Raw genomic sequence first — 19,348 nt, 5'->3', positions numbered from 1 at the left:
TAACTGATCGGATGTCTGAGAAAATAAATATTGTGACACTGTGTATCGTGAAAATGTCTCAAAGTATCATGATCATATATGTTTGCTGTATCACTCATCTCTAGGTTGAAATAGCACTGGTCATCCTAAGTCTAAGCTTCTATCTGCGGCAGTCCATCTGTAAAGGCAGTGAAGGTTTTCAGTCAGACAGGCCATTGAATTTGTAGTAGTCAAGGTGACTAGACTTTCTACTGCTTATACCACAGTTCAAATTGGCTGGACTCCCTGATACAACAAATGGTAACATAAGAAGTTAATATCAGAAAGGACAAAAATGGTCATTTAGCTGCAGTGATTTCTTGGACATAAATACACTTTATTTTATACCATGAGGAAAAGAAAGACTGGTGTACAGAATCATAGAAGTGTGATTTGAATAAGAGCCGATTTCTGTGAGAATTTTACATATTTTATTTAATATTTAGACTTAGGGCAACAGCCTTTTTTACAGCACAATTTTGCATAATGTATCAATACCGTTTGTGTACAACCACAAAAACCATGACATTAGATTTTTTTTGTGTGTTTTTCAGTTTACATTGAGTGGAAAACCAGACAGATTATACAAGCATATCTTTGTACAGTCAGCATACGTCTTTAGATAATAATTTCATGAATTTTTTTTCCCCCGTAGTCTTGTCTTTCTTATTGTAGAATAGAATCTGGACACAAAAATAATATGAACAAACCACCAACAAAACATGCAACACCCAAAGTTAGTACATCACAGGTCTCCTGATACTACTTCAGTCAACAGGGTCAGCTTTAGCTCATTTCTATACACTGTTAAATTATGTGTCTGTTGTGCAGGTAGAGTCCAGTTTGTCATAGGCAAGCACGGCGATTATCCTTCCACTAGTGCATGTGCTGAGCAGAATACACACGGACTGAGAGAGTCAGAGTCCCCTTGCCCTGTGCTCTTACACATGCGCTGTGTTTAACAGAAAAAAATAATATAAGATTCTATCTGTAGAAAAGAAAGATTGTTTTATTTACAAGATACGAAATACTCTATTTTCATATGTCACTGGTGAAGTGGGTATAATGTCATCATGCAGTGAATATTCAAAGGAAGAGTATGATTTAATAGGAAATTAACATTTGTATGGAGAAAATAAATATGCATGAGTGTTTGTTCAGAGGAGCATTTGGTACATGGCAACATCTTTTTGGGGCTTTTCACATTTGACATCATTTTCATGTCTTAAATAAAGTTCGTACATGTCATGGGGTGTAAACGGAGTTGATTCTGTAATATGTGACTATTTTTGGGCTCATAAATACACATTTGACACCCTGTTAGTCAAATTTTGTAAACACACAATGTAGATTGTGCACTACACAACAAAATGTTATTATTAATCTTCATTTATGTACATCAGATCTTTCTCATGAACTAGCTCTTGGATGGAATGTAAAGGTTCTATATGCTGTCATCATTTTTGTAATGTTGCATATCATAACATAAATAGAATCTCAAAATAGCTTTAAAGTTTTCAGTGATAAAGCATCGACCAAAGACAAACAAACGGAAAAAAAAAGGAAAAAAAAAAAACATACAAAAATGTAAAAAAGACCTCTCATTCATAATACTTCATCTGACAACTAAGTAGTAGATACACCAGAGGTTGCATAGAGTTGCTTACGTAAAACCTGTGGATTTGGTCAAGGTTTGGCACAGGTTAAAAGTTCCTCATAACCAGGCCTTGGTGTGTACGACCCTGCACAACCAAATGAAATGTGTGGACTGCATGAGGAGCTTGGCTTTGAAATATCCAGGTTAATGGCTACGTCGTGTCCCCTCTTGGGATAATGGTTATGGCATCCGCTAGCACAGAGTATGAAAGTTGAATTGAAAATAAGTTTAGAAACTCTTTAAATACAAAAACAATAGCGCGCATTAATGGCACAGCATCTCAGTGCAGAACTGTAGATTTTGTGTATAGCAACGGCATTTCTAGACAATAAGGACTCTGGGTTTAGATTAGTCTAGACATATAAAACTCACTTCATATCTGGTAAACTCGATTATTGCAGCCACAATAATTTGCAAGAAAAAAGGCATGTAAAATAATAGATCCTTTCCTTATTCTCACTTGACTCAAGTATGTGTACATGAATAGCAGGTGCTAAGGCTAAGTAGGCCCCAAACATATGTAGGAATCCACCCAAGCCTGTTCTGAGGCCTTTAACCAACCAGTTTAAACACTATATGTAAGGAATTCAGGTCAAACAGACATACTCGATCAGGGAATCTTATTTCTTGTCTGCTTGAAGGGGGAAATAGTATTTTTACGAATTCATTTTTAGTAAATAATGTTACCAAACACTACCAACCACTACGTTCAGGACATGCTAAAGACAAAGTGCAAAACATCTATTTTAATAATGCTGGACTTAACAGTTTAACCTAAACATTTGCAACATCCCATGGCCACACTGATCTATAAAAATAAAGTAATTAACCAATTCGAAATCTGATCTGTCTGATTCCTGTAAATGTATACCTTTGGAAGAATGAGAAAATCTCCATTGAGTAAGATGTCAGATTCAGTTAACAAGCCAGTGCCATCCCTAAAGAATAGCTACTAAAGAGGAATGTAGCTCAACCGAATTCAGATCGCATGTCACATTAAAGCAGGTCAGTGCTATTTCCACGTGGGATAATGAGAGTACATACCAGCCAAAAGCATTCCACAACATTCAATAAATCATATTTCCATCATTTAAATCTATAGCTATAAAATATCTTAAAATATACTTTAAATCCACAGAAATGATCTCTTCTTTTAACACATTATAACATCTGAGGCAGGGGCCAAATGTATGGTGATAAATGTCTCTAATAATGAATCTAAATCTATCATACAAAAATAATATGTGAGATATGTTCATCTTCTTTCTGCAAGCAATCTTAATCATAACCTTCTTCTAAGAGCGATACGGTGTACTGATACAGAGGTTTTTATATGAGGAGTTCCAGAACCTGGACTTGGCAGTCATACGTTAAAAATATGTAATATAATGATAAAACCCAACAAAATATACAAATTTCCATCCTGATCTCTAGTCCTTTGTGGCCCATTGACAACATATGTAGGTACAAATATGTGTACAAACACGGGTGCGTGAGCCTTGTGGGTGAGTGTAATGGTGTGTGTTTGAGTGTACATGTGCATAAATATGTGTAAATATCTGACTTTATATCCTTGTTGCTCTATTTATTTTATGTCTAACATTTGACCCTCCCCAGCACTTCCATGTAAATGGAGGAAACACTCATGTAAGCAGCTGATCTCCTGGCTCTAACACCCCTACTCACAGCTCACATTACGACAATTCCTCAGTGAGACCGACACGTGTGATCTTGATTCTCTTTGCGTCACCTTCTGTACTCCAGCCTGGCCTTGTCCTGCGAGACCCACAGAGTGTGTTGGGGAGGTGGAACTACAGTGCCCGGTGCTCTCTCTACGTCATGCTTCCTCTAGGAGTGGATCTGGGCCGTAGTGGCCAGCAGTTTGTGCCAGCTGACCACCCGCTTACGGAGGTCCACCTTATCCAGCCACACATAGGCCTCACCGATCAGAGTCTTCTTCACAAACTTGCCCCCATTTGAAACCAGGAAGAGCTGTCAAGAAAAAAATAACATGGCACTCATTCAAGGCTGTGGTGGAACTAAGTGGTCGAAGAGGTCACTTGCTATGTGAAGCTGTGGTGGCTTACAAAGCTACTAGCAGTGCTTCTGTATATGATGTTTGTCTGCTAAGTTGCTGCCAACCAGCTATTATTACTGTGGTCCTCAGGGACCCCCAGAGAGTCTGAATTTTTGCTCTATCCCTAAACAATGAGAGTTGGGTTAGAGCAATAATGTGGACCATCTGGGGGTCCCTGAGGACTGGTCTGTAGAACAAATATTATCTTGGAGGTGGGGGGGGTGTTCTACAGTAAATGTGTAGTTCACCTGAATGGAGTGTCCTGTGGGGTTCATGCAAAAGCGAAAAGTTTCGTTGAAGGATGGTTCGCGGTCGTGACGACACACCCTAGTTTTCTTCTTAATGATCCGCTTCTGAGTGGCCACGTTCACCACATAGAGTTTCACATACAGGTCTGTTTAAAACGACAGCAGTGAGGACATGTGTTTGTGTAGTAGTTTTAGTATACAAGCACAAGTATGCTCATTATATCTAATGCAACACAAATGCATATACTTGTTTTGGACACTGGCTTATTGAATGCGTACATAAATTGACCAATATTAATCAATATAAAACTGAAACAAGAATATTGCTATTAGACTGTACACATGCACATAAACTATGAGATGAAAAATGATCAAGCTGGCCATTGTAGGTTTTATGAATATGCTTTTCCATGTGCTTTATCTGTTACCTGGCAGGTGGTCAGGAGACTTGAATTTGTAGGTGATGTTTCTGCACTGAAGAATCTCCAGCACTAGGTGCTCTCCTTCAGTCTTCATCTCCTTCTTCAGAGCAATCTTTATCTCCCCCATCACCTGAGTTTTGCCTAAAACCACACAAGATATTCATTGCCATTGTCTCTTGTTCCCACACAACCAACCTCATGTGTCACTTTTTTGACATAGACCGAGACATTTTCCAAGTAAGATCCTTCTTGTTATGAGCCTTCTTTGCTGTTTTATAAAGGAAATCCCTTTGTAACCAAGTTAAAGATACCTGTTCTGAACATAATCAAAGGTATGAACAAACACCATTTCATGTTTCATATCAAATAGGCCCGGTTTATTTAAGCCACAGGAGACAAGAGGGAGTTTGTTTTCATGGATAACATCACAACCTTAAATGTTATATTGCACTTATACAGCAGTTCTTCAAAAAACAAATAAATAAAACAAAAGTCCCAAACATTGCATCAAATGTGCTTTTATTTTGGCAATTCCCTCCATCCCTCCAGTAGCAGCCTTTTGCATTTCAGATTTAGCCACAAAACTGTCGCAGTATCAAGTTCAGCTCATCTTTTTGACAAACTAATTGTTATATAATTGCAAATAATAATGTTGGATAATAAATGAAATGAAAATATTTCAAATAATTATTTGATTTTAATTTTCCTAACAGTGGCTTCAGTAATCCTGATGTCTGCTGAGAACATGGATGCTGGAGTAGTGTATCACACAGTGTGCCATGACTACCTGGAGGGTTTCTGCCAACAGGAAACAAGCTAGAGAATTAACATCAGTCGGTACATGTGACTCACCAAACCTAACCATCACACACTAACTCTTCCAGAGAATCACTTGTGTGGAAATGCTTAGCAACTTAACAGTCTTTATTGCTTAGATGAAAATAGATCATGATCTCACCCCCACACAACCTACAGTGTTCTCTGTAGTCCAAGATTGTTTTAGATGTATTTGTATGTGTCTGAAATAACACAAATAATATGAGAGTAAAGGCATACATACATACATACATATACAGATGATGGTAAAGGCACTGTATATATATATATATATATATATATATATATACACACACACACACACAGTTTGACAGGCAGCACATGTAAAGGCTAAGCAAGTGTGTGATACAGTATGTCAATCAGATTCGGACAAGCAGCCTCTCAAAAGAAGGCAGAACTGTTCTTCTGTGCTATTCGTAACCATGGCAACTAAATGTCTCTTGTGAAATCTGTCTCCCTGGTGTTATTAGGGAGACAGGGACAGTACTGACATTATGGCATATAGGTGTGTGTGCTGGTAAAAGTGAACGAATATCGCAGCTGGCACAGTTTGCTTTGTGTAATATTTGAGAATGTGTTGTGGAAGTAGTTGCCGCAAAGTTTCTTGATTGTTTAAATGTTTCTCATGATATTTTCAGACGTAGTTAATGCAGAAACCCAGTTAACACTTACTAACAGTTGTTCCCAAATGACTCTGATGTGTTATTTTCCCTTAGACAATTAAACTCTGAGAGGTCTGTGGAGAACATTCTGTTACCCTTAATACTTAGCCACAAAAAAACACTTTTTATTGTATTTTGGGACTGTTACATTCATACAAAATCAATAATAAGTCAGTGTTTTGACAGTGCTGCAAATCCATCCAATGAGCATATGAACATTTGTGTCACGATTGGCGCCTCCCAGTCCTGTCCACGTGTGTGTGTTGTGTTTTGGTCTAGTCCGCGTGCTTTCTTTGTTTTGAGTCTCAGTCCAGCCCCCTTGTTGTCTGACTCCACCCCTGATTGTTGCCACCTGTGTTTCAACCTTGTCTTGTTATCCCTAGTTAGCCCTTGTGTATTTAAGCCCTGTGTTTGCCCCTTGTTTTCATTGGTCTTTGTTTGACGTGCTGTTAGATATGTTTGTACGTTTGATTATGCTGGATGTTTCTTTGTATTGGATGTATGTTTGATTTGTTTGAAGTGTTTGGATTTCTGTATTTTGTGTTTCTATTTCATCATGTCTGTCCCCCATTCTATCCGTGTTGGCTATTTGAACCTGGACTGTTTTGACCATGACCCTGGATTTTCCCAGAATAAATCTCACTTTTCTCAGCACAGGCGTCCTCCTCATCGCTCCACGTTACAATTTGGATAAAGGTTCCTTTGATTAACCACGACCGAATATTATTTGTTGAGTGTGTGCTGTGTGTGTGTGTCTCCACTTTGTGATTTAATTATATCAATATATCTTCATAAAATCGTGTCTCAAACTGTTAGAGGTGTTCTAAAGGTGACAGATGACTCATGACAATGTCCCTGTCATTACTAATGGGAACACCTAAAGGCTGAATAACACACACACTTACCCTCTGTGTCTCCATGTAATGACTTTACAACGTCTGTGCCATTTGGAATTTTTCCGCTACATGACAGAAGAGCAATGGATTAAAATAAACTCTACAAAAAACTGAACACTCATATCTTCGCTATCATATCAAAACCTTACAAGATTTTCTTCGATTTTGCAGTCTTTACCAACTGCCCCACTGCCTACCAACAGCCCCACTGTATACTAACTGCCCCAGTGCCTACCAACTGGCCTGTGAACATTTAATAACGAATTGACAGACAGAAAGAGTCCAATATGAATTGGAATTAAATGTCTCACATTGCATTACAGTAATGTTAAGAGTATTTTTTCCTTCTTCTCTATCAATTTGGAGATAGATTTTCACACAACAGTGACAACTCAAATAGCAATAGTTCAAACACATGCACTGTACAGTTTACTCAAATAACATGACATTTACATAGGTTTAACACGTTATGGTACAATCAGTAGGACAGAATAGTGCACTTAATAACATTTAAGTATTTCCTACAAGTTAGTTATCATTGAGTACATTTGATGCTCCATTGCAAGCAAGTGGAAACTTACAATCTGGGAACCTGGAAGATAGCACTGTCCACTGCATTGGTGTCACCCTCTTCTTCCAGTAGGCTGAACGCACTGCCACTCAGACCACTGTCCAGTGAGGCTGCAGTAACAGGGGCATCAGCAGATCTATGGCTGCGGGACGCTGTTTTGAGAGCGTACTACATGAGTTATACAATGGTCCTGTGCACCTGATGGATAACTACTCCTGGCTTATGAAGCCATTACCCAGCAACATGGGAGTAAAATACGTTTGGGATGGGGTCCAGCACGGCTTCCAAACCCCTCCACAGATCCTGTCCACTTATTTCTGACTTCTACCCTCTATATGAGTAATATGAGCTATCTAAATGCAGACATGCACACACATGCGCGCACACACACACGCGCACACACGCACACACACACACACACACACATATATATATGTATGTATATATATATATATATATATATATATATATATATATATATATATACACACACACACACACACACACAGACACACACACACACACACACTAATACATTTATGAGACATTACTGACCACAAGTAGAGAGCGTATGACGTGTAACCATATAACACAAAACTTTACAGAACATAGATATGCAGAGCAAACAGCAAAGAACAGCAGCAGAAGCATTGACAGACAGAAGAAAGCATTAAACTGTTAATTAGTAATTATATATTAGTAATTATAATAGTGTATTATATACAACTTGTGTGTTTAGTCTGAATAATCGCATTAGCCTAATTCTGGTACGTGTCTGTAATTCTATTTAAAATGTGGTTAATTATAATTAAGCGTATTTGAGCAATTGTGCATTTTAATTTCCTTATTAAGCCTCATGGAGATGTTGCACTATGTGGCTGTGTGGCTGAGTGATGGGTGATGGTGCGAGGTGGAATGCATGATTTTGGCACAACACATAATTCATGCGCACAGCTTTCTCGGCACAGATTCCTGCTGGCTCCAACAGCTTCACTAACACCAGGCATCCACTTAGCTTTGCGCCGAGGTCACACAAAGGTCACACGAGTCACCCCTACAGTTGCCTTTATGTCTACAGGTGACGGTCTATTGTATTTGTACTGATTCTGGTTTTAGTGAAGCACGTTGTGGACTGTGGGACAAGGCTGAGTGTCGCAGCATGAATTATCTGTGGAGTGGCAGAGTGTCTAGGCCCCTTCATTTTCTCTACAGGTGTGCGTTAGTAACTCAGCATCCTCTCTCTCTCTCTCTCTCTCTCTCGCTCTCTCGCTCTCTCGCTCTTTGACTTTTGTACTTGTGACTTGTGACTCTCACCTCCGTCCAGCTGTGGCCTCTCTTCTGACATGGCTTTGCGGAGGGTCAGGTGACGGCCATCAGTGATCTCATTGGCCGCCGCTTTCTTTATGGTGAGCACGCCCACTACGCTGTGTCTGTGGTGCCTCAGGGAGAGGCGGCCATTTTGGGCTGGGGGGAGGTAGTGGTAAGGCCACGTACAAGCCGAAGGGTCAGGGGAGGGGGGAGGACGGGGGTTTTGGGGAGAAGTTAGGGGAGGGTTGGGGGGGAGGGACGAGATGGAGACTCAGAGTATGAACTCCTTACAACATGGACACCACCAGCTTTTTACTATACTTCATAGTCACATGCAGCCACAGTGCGCGCCCCCCTGGCCGCAAAGGGGGTTGGGTCAAGGGGGATCGGGTTGGGTTGAGGGGGGATAGCGCATCCACTGAGGTGCATTGTGGGCCAGCAATAGCCACAGGGAGAGAGGAAGAGGAGGCAAGGGTTGGCAGGGTGGTTGCGGGCAGCAGAGGCCACATGCACAGCCGGCTCAGTGGAGGGAGATTAGCTGCAGAAAAAGCCGGGGGGTCGTTCGGAAACCGAACACGCGACCCGGTGGGACAACAGAATGACAAGGGTTCCAAAAAATAGAGGAGTCGGCAAAGAAGTGCAAGGGGGACCAGGATAACTGGTCAGCGAGTAAAGCTGGCTCAGATGCTGCTCTTTGTGCTCAAGGCGTTATGTGCTGGCAAGGGATGTCCCATAGCAGCTGAGCTAGCCCTAATGTGACAATAACAGGGGCGACCCCAGCTTTTTTTCCAGTCTTAGATACAGCAGCAGTCAGATGTGCTCATGTAGGCACCCCCTTCTAAACCACCTCCTGGCATATAGAGGAGGTCTGCATGACTCGGCTCCTGACAGATCGGGTCAGATTCTCTGGCAGAGATTGACAGTTCGACCCCGCAGTGGCTTAGTAAGCATCCTATTTAAGCCTGTTGGGTTATGTGCACTGATGTGCTTAACTGGGTCAGAGTTCTTTTCATTTGATGTGCATTTTATGTGCTGCATAAGATTTTGGATCAAAGCATCAGCCTTACTGGAGACAGCAGGTGTCAGCTGCTGCTATAGTTAAGATAATCATCTGATTTATATTATTATTAAAGCGATAATAGCTGTTTTAAGTGTTCTTTAATTAACTTCTTTAATATTCTCTGGTTTAAAAATAATTTATTCTTATATTAAGGTATATTAATAAATATTTATTATGATCTAAGGATGTATATTATTTTAAGTATGTACATTTTATTCACATTCACATAACATTTATTTACATTTGGAGCTTTAAAATGTTTACTTCTTTAAGTTAACTGGCTCTTAGTGTTTGCAGGAACAGTAAAAGGGCTCTACAAGCGTGAGTGTGTGCGAGTGCGTGCAGAGTGGTCAAGTGTCTCCAGTACACAGGTGAGAACACACAGGAGAGGAAGCAGTGAGGTGAACAGACTTTGACCACAAGGGGACCAGAACAAGGGAAAGAAAATACAAAATAAAGACGAAAAGGGGGTAGCAAAGAAAGAACTGGAAGAGGAACAGATGAGTGTGAAGGCAGCCATGCTGTGGAGGCTTTATTTGCGTCGTTTACTTGGTTGGAGGCGGTGTTGGCCGGTAGCTTCGGCCGTTGCCGCGGCGTCATCAGGGTGTGCCCGGGCCGCGCCACTTTTGCTGTGAGCGCGGGGGGTCCCATGGGAACGAGCTTGACCCTCGGAAGGAGACGGCTTCGATGTGCTGGGGCTACTGTGAGATTTCTCAATAGTGGGAACCTGCGTGTCTAAAACAACCAGAACCAAATTACTACACCAAGTCCCTAATTTCCCACTTTTCTCTCTTTTTCGAATATGTTACGAATCCAGACGCCATTCTCACGGCCCACAACTCTTGGGACCTCCCTTGAAACATGTGCAAAAGACAGCAGGTTTTGATATCCAACGAACGTTGGTAGCTGTATTCGTATGTGGATACTTATATCAGTAGAAATCATCTCAATGATTTAACTACAATAAGCATAACATTAACCCTGTAAAATCCCAGGTTTATTACTTACTAAGGCTTATTATTCGGTAGCTACAGGGTCTCAACGCAAACTGAACTGGCTGGGCTATTTTTAGGTTATAGAAGTATGTAATAAAACTTTGGGCCTGCTGCTGGGTCCTGCCTATTTAAGGGGTTCATGGACTATGATTGTGTCATTTTATTGTATTACATTAACATATTGTCACTGTCATGCAAGACAGTTATATTTCCATTTGATCGTTCTTATGGTGAACAGACTGAACAGACCAACAGAAAATGTTCCAGTATTACTCTGTAAAATGTTATATTAATGTCCATTAGAAGTTTGGAGATGTGAGATTTTCTGTTCTGACAGTGACGCTGTCTGTCATGCAGTTTGATGCCTAGCATAACTACTGCTAATTATGCATTTTAATAGCCAGATATTCACAGAGCTGAGAAGAAGCAGCAACTATCACAGGGTCAGTGTAAAACATAAATAGTAGTCATGACAGAAGCATTTCAATAGCTATTCTGACGTCAGTGCTAGCTAGCGATAGCTTAATGTGAATTAGCTAGCTAGCTGTTAGACACAAAAGTCTAATGTAGGACCGCGTTAAGAAATAACTGATTTCCCAAGTGAAATGAGAGTGGTGTTCACATTTGCACATGAGTCAAACTGCTAGAGCCGTGAGAGAGGCGCTGGTTTGCTGTGGGAGTGTTTTTGCAATATACCCTATATAACTGGCCATTTATTGCTGTTTGTCTTCATGTCTGTATTTTTAGAGCCCAGTTTACTGTTTAGCGCTTTATTTAGGTTATTTAGTACCAGTTGTTGAGGTTCTATTTGACACAGCTAATGTGATGATTAGGCAACCTTGTCTCACCCTGCGTTGGAAAGCTAGGATGGAGCGCTGTAGAGCGCAGCGCTGTAATGAGCGGAACACATACATATATGGGGAGAGCATGGAGCCAAAGCTATGATGAGTGATTGATATAGACTGGCCAGAGAGAGAAGAGAGAGAGAGAGAAAAGACAGGGACAGTAAAGCGAAGATTGAAAAGACAGCAAAATAGAGAGAGCCAGACTAAGTGGGGAGGGGATGGGGAGAGATGCAGGAAGGGCAGCCAGACAGGAAACAGTGTGAGTCCAGTGTTAAAGACCTGAGGAATAAACGCATGTCCTACCCTTGGCAGGGTCAGGGAAGATGCCATGGCTGCGGCTCTTGATGACTGAGGATTTGGGTGAGTCCTGGCTGCCTTGGCCGGAGGTTTTGGGCGAGTGTCCTGCGGGTGGTTTGGGTGAGTGTTGGCGGCCCTGGCTTGAGTGAGAGCGGCGGTGGTGCTCCCCCTCGCCTTGTTCCTTCAGTGGCAGCCAGCGTGGCACATTATCCAGCTGAGCCGTGTTCGACAGGTCTATCAGTACCTACACCATGCCACACAACCCGGTTATATAATGCACCAGCTGTCTGTGTGTATGCGACTTTGTGTGTATGGGAGTGTTTGTGTACACTATTGTTCAAATGTTTGGAGTCACTGTTTTCCCTAGGATAAAAACAACTTTAATATCCAAGTCCTGTGCAACTTCCCAAGTTTCAAATAATTACTAGGAGACTAGGGTTCAGATTGAGAATGATTCTGGATCAAGAACGAGGCTCTAATAATATCAATATCCAGAATGCTATTTGAAGTAATTACAGTTTATCATTCAAAGCCTTCTTGTTGCTCCCAAAATTCTCAAAAATTGCATGATGATTGATGCATAGCATGGCAATACTGACAACTTACATTTGAATAGTAGTGAAAATGAACTGATCCTCACCTCTCCCAGGAAGTCGTTGGAGGAGCACTTGTCATAGTCCCACACACTGACCTCCAGTGTCTTCTTTCTCAGCTAAACACACACACACACGCAACACAGTTGCTGCACCAATCTCAACAACACTGAAGCAAGGAAATCCAGATGGTTTTCTAGGAAAAGATGACTCTCTACATACTTCTCTACCTTCTGTTCTCTCTCAATTAAGACCTGTTCGCCTCGCCTCAACAGTCGAGTGACGGTGTATCAATCAGTGCTGTCATTAGCTGCATCTTAAAGCTGTGGAGACTGAAGTAGCTCTCTGGTCTTAATTAAGCTGAAGCACTTCTGGGAGCTTGGAGACTGGTCCCTGTTCACACCAAAGCCTGGGATTGCCTCTGAAGAGCTCTTATCTAATTGAGACTTCAGTACTGTTATGGGCTGTTGATTTTTGAAAGTGCCATCTCACAAAGAGTGAGGGCCTCCATTTAGGATGCTTGTCTGAAGGTTTTGGGCCTATAGGTTTATGGATTCCCAGCACTTTCATTTCTTGATACATTCACCACAGACACTGACCTTCCTTGCTGCGGTGACACACGGGATTCATTTGGAGAGGCAATAAACAGTGAATGCTGTTTGTCCTATAGCCATTTAGTCTTACAGGTTCAAATGTAATATCCTAATAATGGAGGTAACCCTGGGAAATTTTGGGCTAAATGTGGGATCGTAGACCTTTTAGGGTGGGATGTGCTGCCTGCCTTTTAGGGTAGGTGTGTGCTGCCTGTGCAAAAACACATGCATGTGGTAACAATAAACATTACCTCTTGCACAAGAAAACTGGTACAGCTTTCTATGAATGTCACATGTGTAAACAGCTATAAACATATTCATAACATGTTATAATGCATTCATAAGCCAACATAAACATGGCTATAAATATTCTATATTACATCATAAGTGCATTACACATTTTAGCCATGCTTATTATACATCATGAATTGTTAACATAATGCATTATAAGTACTGTTCATAACAAATTATAAGAGCTCTAAGTAATGTGAAGCACACTGTTATAAAGCCTCCTCGAGTGTTTACTGAAGGATTTACTGAAACACTAAAAGATACACAATAAAGCACATTACAGGCAACAAGTGTCAGATTTTAAACTAGTGTTGCCATCAGTGTTTTAGCCAATGTAGGAAAGTCAATGCAAACCTCTGTTAGTTTGGCACTAACTTAACAGCGCATATCCAATAGAATGCTAGCAGAAATTATCATTACTATGGTATAGTGATGTTACAGAGCGAAGGTCTCTAGCGCTTGATGTTGGAACCAGTGAAGGAGCATATTACAATTACAGAGCTTGACTATCTTGCCTATCTAAGAAAAGCACATTGTAGCAATAATTCTAGGCTGGACAGCCTTTTAGAAAGTGTTACTGAAAAACTTTTATTGTTTCTTTTATTGTTGTTTATAAGGCTATATGACACCTACATAAGTATGTTATGATAACTGACATAACCTTTCATAAATGTTTATTGCTTATGCCAATAGGCGTAATTAAGTATAAAGGGTACATGTGCCAGTTTTGATCAAAGTTAGCTAAAGTAGCTATTGGAATAAGCCTTTATAAACATAAGGCTATGTCAGTTATCATGAGAAGTTTATATAGGTGTCATGTAGCCTTTTGAATAGCAGCCTACAGTAAAGTGCTACCACAGTTTCATTAGATAACGATAGCATTTTGCTGGGTAGCTTGATTTGCTTGTGTTTTTGTACTCAGGGTGTTAGGAGAATATGTGTTAGAGGGATTTGTGTATGGACTATAGGGAATGGTGGCAGGGGGTGGTGGTGGTGGGGGGGCGTACCATTGTTAGCACCAGAATTTGATGCAATTCAGCAGCAAAAGTTTACCAACTGTCCCCAGATATGTATTCTTAATACAAGATCATTTAGATAGCAATATCCAAAAAGTGTATAATCATGGGTCTACATTCAGTACCTGTCCAAGTAAAGACAAAAGACAGTTTGAGCTTTTTGCTCTGTTGTCTAAGCATAGCCTTAGTCTTATGGTACTAATTTCATACTAATTTCATATAATCTGATTATAAAGTTTCATAAAGTTTTATACATTTTTTAAAATGTATTTTTTATTTATAATGCTTGGGACAGAATGGGACAACATTTAAAAACTTTAAATGATGCTGTTCCCCTTGGGGCTGCCAAACTAATAATGTATTTAAGAGGAAGGTATGCAGTTCACCTGTTCCAGGTGGATATTCTTGTAGATGACTGTTTGATTCCACTCTGGGTTCAAGCTCTTCTGGGCATGTTTGGACCTTCTCTTGTTCTCAGCACTGCAATCGGGTCACAAACCACAAGGGGTCACTCCAGGGCATTAGCAAAAGGACCAAAATATCACAGACAATGTGCTGTAATCACACTTGGAGCAGAGCACCACACAGATGTTCTCATTAAGGTATGACAAGTACAGCATCAAGTATTAAAATACTTATTATTATAAATGCACTTTTTTGCATATCCAGTAAGGCTACGTCCTAACCCTGAAGTCTAAAGTCAGATATTCATGAATTTTGATTTGGACCAAATTTCATTCTGATATGAACCAGCACTTCACAGATGTTCTCAATGAAAAATGAAGTACACAAAGCACAATGCACCATACAGGTCTACAGTGACCCAGGCCTACACATCATTTACAGTCATACGTCTATGAGCTATGAAAATGTGCAAATGACCAGAGATGCAGAAAAAAGATAAAAGGCAACATACATGTAAGAAAGCAAGCGAAGATTAAAGAAATAAAGGCTGCTTTGTTGAGCCATTCATATGAGCTAAGACTCTGATGGTACTGTAGGAGAGAATCACATACCTGGCATTCTGTACAACCATGACCTGACTGTGGGGATCCAGCATGCAGCAGAAACAGACAACAATCCGTAAGGCGTGAGGAAGTGGTTTTGTGTGTGTGTGTGTGTGTGTGTTTGTATGAGAAAGCAAAAGAGAGAGAGAGAGAGAGAGAGAGAGAGAGAGAGAGAGAGAAAGAGAATGAGTGAGAGAACCAGTGCAACTGAGATGGTTTAGCTCATGCGAAGGCTATGCTTAAAATGTAGTGTGAAAGTGTATGAGGCATGTGTAAATGTATGTTTGAGTGCGAGTATGCGTGTGTGTGTGTGTGTGTGTGTATGTGCCGATGCTTATGCAGGAGCTCATGCGTACATGCCCGTATGGAGCACAGTAATAGCGTCCCTGTATTCTGCTCTATACAGGTAATGTATGGTCAAATGATAGCTGGTGATGTCCTGTCATAATACACACATACAAGCAGCAACAATCACACAAATGTGCAACAACTCAGGGAAGAGCAACTCTCACGTTGCACATAAACCAAGCAGACATATTGATTTTCCTATTATGCTGGCTCAAACAGCACACTGAAACACAAGCACACACACACACACACACACACACACACACACACACACACACACACACATATGCACACAAACAATCTGAAGTACTTAACCAGGATTATAACATCATATGTGGACTTTTAAAGGGTCCTTTTGAAGATTAAATTCATGTATGGAATAATAAATTTTGAGAATAATGACATTGTTGCATTTTTCATAGTGGCAGCTCAAGGTGCTTTACAGTGCTTTAATACAGAAGAAACTGAAGGTTGATTTTGATTTATTCTATTATAGTAACTGTTCAGCAACTATAACATTAAAGGCAAATAAACATGAAATAAGAAAAAAATAAGTTGAGTATTAATTTAATTCAATAAATACAAAAGAAGAATAGGTAGAATTGAGGTAGAATGAACAGATTTATAACTCTAGTCTTTGCAGGAATAACTGAATTTGGGGAGAGACCCATGCCTGAAACCCCTCCTCCTTATAAACCAACACCAATTAAATTCCCTTTCCATCACCCTTGACAAAGTTTTTGTAATCCCACTGCCACCCCATCTCCTCCCCATTCCTCAGTTCTATCCATCAGTCCTACAAAAAAAAAAAAACCATCAGTCCATCCAAAAAAATTTGCCGGCTTCCAGCAGATGCGGCCCAGAAATCTAGTGCAAGTTCTCATAGTTTTCTCTCCTCCCTCAGTCACACAATCTCCCCTCATACAACCATATCACTGGTCTCGGAACAAAACCTTGTATCTAGGACAGTCGTGGGCTGGAGGTTAGGGATCTGGCCCTGTGACCGGAAGGTTGCCGGTTCGATCCCCAGGGCTGACAGTCCATGACTGAGGTGTCCTTGAGCAAGACACCTAACCCCCAACTGCTCCCCAGGCGCCATGGATAGGGCTGCCCACCGCTCTGGGCAAGTGTGTGCTCACTGCCCCCTAGTGTGTGTGTTCACTAGTGTGTATGTGGTGTTTCACTTCATGGATGGGTTAAATGCGGAGGTGGAATTTCCCCGGTTGTGGGATCAAAAAAGTATCACTTAACGTATCTCCAAAATGGTGACTTTACAGGAGAAGTAAAAAACCTACTTTCTTTTTAATGTAAGTCAATAGAACCAGATGTCTTTCCGAGTCATTTTGGGTCATTTTTTGGTCCATTCATCATGAAATTCACACACAATGTGAAGGGCAACAGGTATTTTCAAATTATGTCAAAAACTGAAAAAAATGAGATACAAGGTTTTGTTCCTACAAGAGCGATTTGTTGAAGGCAAACTGTTCATTAGAACTGGACACAAGAGTCTGGCTGTTTCATCAATTGATACAATACAACACACTTCAAAGAGACAGACTGATTCTGCAGTGTTATGTTTAAGAAAGAAATGTGTTAGACACAGTATTTTTCAAAGCATTTTAATATGTTACGCTGGAATTTGACCTAAATTAATCAAGCCGTGCTGAGTCCAAACAGGTCACTGCAGTTTCCCTACCTTCTTCCAGGTAACAGGTAGACTTTTACGAAGGGATCTGAGTAGCCGTTATTGTCACGGGGCGCCAGGTTCCGAGCTTGGAGAACGTGAACGATGAGGTTCCCCAGCTGCTTGTCATAATTAATTTGAAGCTGCAAAAAGCAGGCGAGATGAACAGTGTGTGAGACACAGTACAGTGGCAGCGATATCCTACACATCCTACAGTCTACAAATATATCAAGTGTTCTGAGGACTCAGCCCAGTGGTGAAATATCTTCAAAGTATTTTAAGTAATAGTAGCAGAAATGGATCAGTGTTTTTGTGACAGTTACCTGGATCTCACCAGTGACTGGGTGGGACTGGGTCTTTGCAGCTTCTAAAGTCTGATGAAAAGATCAAAATGGTAGATATAAGGGCAAAAATGTAATAGTTGTCAAATGAAATTGATCACGGACATGAACGTTTTTTTTTTCATTCCAAAACAAATTTGTTCTGCTCTATAATGCTCTATATGCTCTATGATGTTTCTATCTTGCATGCAGCCAACAGATTGCACTGTGCTACAGGAAGCACTGGGGCTTATGGCTTCTATTGTTTTGTTGCGCTAAAACAGAAGAAATCTGTTCTCTTACAGAGAGAACTCTGAGTGATAGGGACACTGTGACAGGCAAGAAAACATGTGAAAGGAAACAGCAGAAAAAAAGGAAAAAGCAGAATACATAATGGTTCAATTGATCCAGTAATAGTCTGTAGATTAATTGATTATAGAAAGAATTGTTAGCAGCCTTTGCAGGTACCGTCCCTATACATATCTCTCCTGTTCAAAACTACTGTGGAAAGTCTAATATGCACTAATACTGTCTATGTGTGGGGGCACCTTGCTGTGGCGTTTCTTGCTGACAGAAGGTGAGCCAGGCTGCCCTGGACTGGGCACCGCGCTGGAGGCACCTGAGGCTGAGCCTTTGTCCAATGCTGTCAGAGAGGAGGCTGAGGAACTGGGCACCTGTTGCTGAGACACCTTCTGCAGCTCCGCAGCTAGCTGCTTGGGGTCCACGCCTGGCGAACGTGGAGGACGTTCTGCACACAGTCACAGGGAGAGTAGACAAAATCTATTTACACAAAAGCTTTCCCCCTTTGTTTAATAAGCTAAGCTGTTTGAGAATGTATGCTTTGGCAAGAAAATCCATGGGCTTACATAAAAGGCATAAAAGCAATAAAAGCAATGCACTAAACAATGTAGTTTATATAAATACTATTTTATGTTTTTCAGATATGGTATTAGAGGATTAAGTTGTTAATGAAGTGATGCCTTTTGTACCTGCTTTGGCCTGCTCATGAAGGTCCAAGTGGGAGCCCTCTGAATCTGAAAGCATGTTCAAATCCCTGACACAGAATACAGCAAAAGAAATAAAGATCAGGCCACCATGAGCTGGATTTGAAAACCTGACTAATTATACATCAATGAAATCAGATGCTAAATGCATGCTAAAAATGACAAAATCTATTACTCACAGTCTGACGCATAGCTCTGCCTCTCCACACTGCTGACTGACCAATCCTTGGACCTCCTCATATGTCTTGCTAGACAGGGGGATACCATTCCATTCTAAGACCTGCATTCCTACAAGTATACATGCCCAATCAGTGGTAGGCACTGCTTAAGCTTACCTTACATCTAAGAGCTGGGCAATATGGCAAAAATGTAATATCATGATACTTTAAGAAGTTTTCATAATATGCAATATGTCACAGTATTTATTTATTTTAACTTCTGATGACTTGGAACAGACCATCAGGTCTAAAGTAGTACCACAAAAATACTAAAAATAAAATCAAAAACTGTTAATCCAGTGATTTTCATCCAACATTTCACCTACTGTGCTGCACTGAATCTAATTTGACAAGAATAATTGTTGTCAGTTTTTAATTACA

General features: G+C 40.6%; 1 protein-coding gene across 10 annotated transcripts in view; it reads right to left on the bottom strand.

Moving 5' to 3' along the window:
• Window positions 1–438: 438 nt before the first annotated feature.
• The window catches only part of pcloa (piccolo presynaptic cytomatrix protein a), a 64,864-nt gene continuing 45,954 nt past the window's right edge, over window positions 439–19,348 (bottom strand). For 3 of the 10 annotated variants that reach the window (XM_017712199.2, XM_017712203.2, XM_017712207.2), the window contains 16 exons: window positions 18,929–19,037; window positions 18,735–18,799; window positions 18,294–18,493; window positions 17,749–17,799; window positions 17,438–17,568; window positions 15,403–15,429; window positions 14,773–14,866; window positions 12,534–12,605; window positions 11,900–12,137; window positions 10,306–10,491; window positions 8,703–8,852; window positions 7,399–7,540; window positions 6,827–6,882; window positions 4,429–4,563; window positions 4,001–4,146; window positions 439–3,667 (listed from right to left, as the gene is read on the bottom strand). In XM_017712199.2, coding sequence (XP_017567688.1) covers window positions 3,524–3,667; window positions 4,001–4,146; window positions 4,429–4,563; window positions 6,827–6,882; window positions 7,399–7,540; window positions 8,703–8,852; window positions 10,306–10,491; window positions 11,900–12,137; window positions 12,534–12,605; window positions 14,773–14,866; window positions 15,403–15,429; window positions 17,438–17,568; window positions 17,749–17,799; window positions 18,294–18,493; window positions 18,735–18,799; window positions 18,929–19,037 — 1,946 coding nt within the window. In that variant the 3' untranslated portion in view covers window positions 439–3,523. The remainder of the gene's footprint in view (window positions 3,668–4,000; window positions 4,147–4,428; window positions 4,564–6,826; window positions 6,883–7,398; window positions 7,541–8,702; window positions 8,853–10,305; window positions 10,492–11,899; window positions 12,138–12,533; window positions 12,606–14,772; window positions 14,867–15,402; window positions 15,430–17,437; window positions 17,569–17,748; window positions 17,800–18,293; window positions 18,494–18,734; window positions 18,800–18,928; window positions 19,038–19,348) is intronic. The other 7 variants (XM_017712202.2, XM_017712204.2, XM_017712206.2 and 4 more) reach the window with 7 other exon arrangements.

The sequence above is a fragment of the Pygocentrus nattereri genome, chromosome 1, assembly GCF_015220715.1.
Source record: "Pygocentrus nattereri isolate fPygNat1 chromosome 1, fPygNat1.pri, whole genome shotgun sequence".
In the NCBI taxonomy this organism is placed as follows: domain Eukaryota; kingdom Metazoa; phylum Chordata; class Actinopteri; order Characiformes; family Serrasalmidae; genus Pygocentrus; species Pygocentrus nattereri.
Note: the sequence above shows the minus strand (reverse complement) of the source record. Positions and strands in the feature narration are given on the sequence as shown.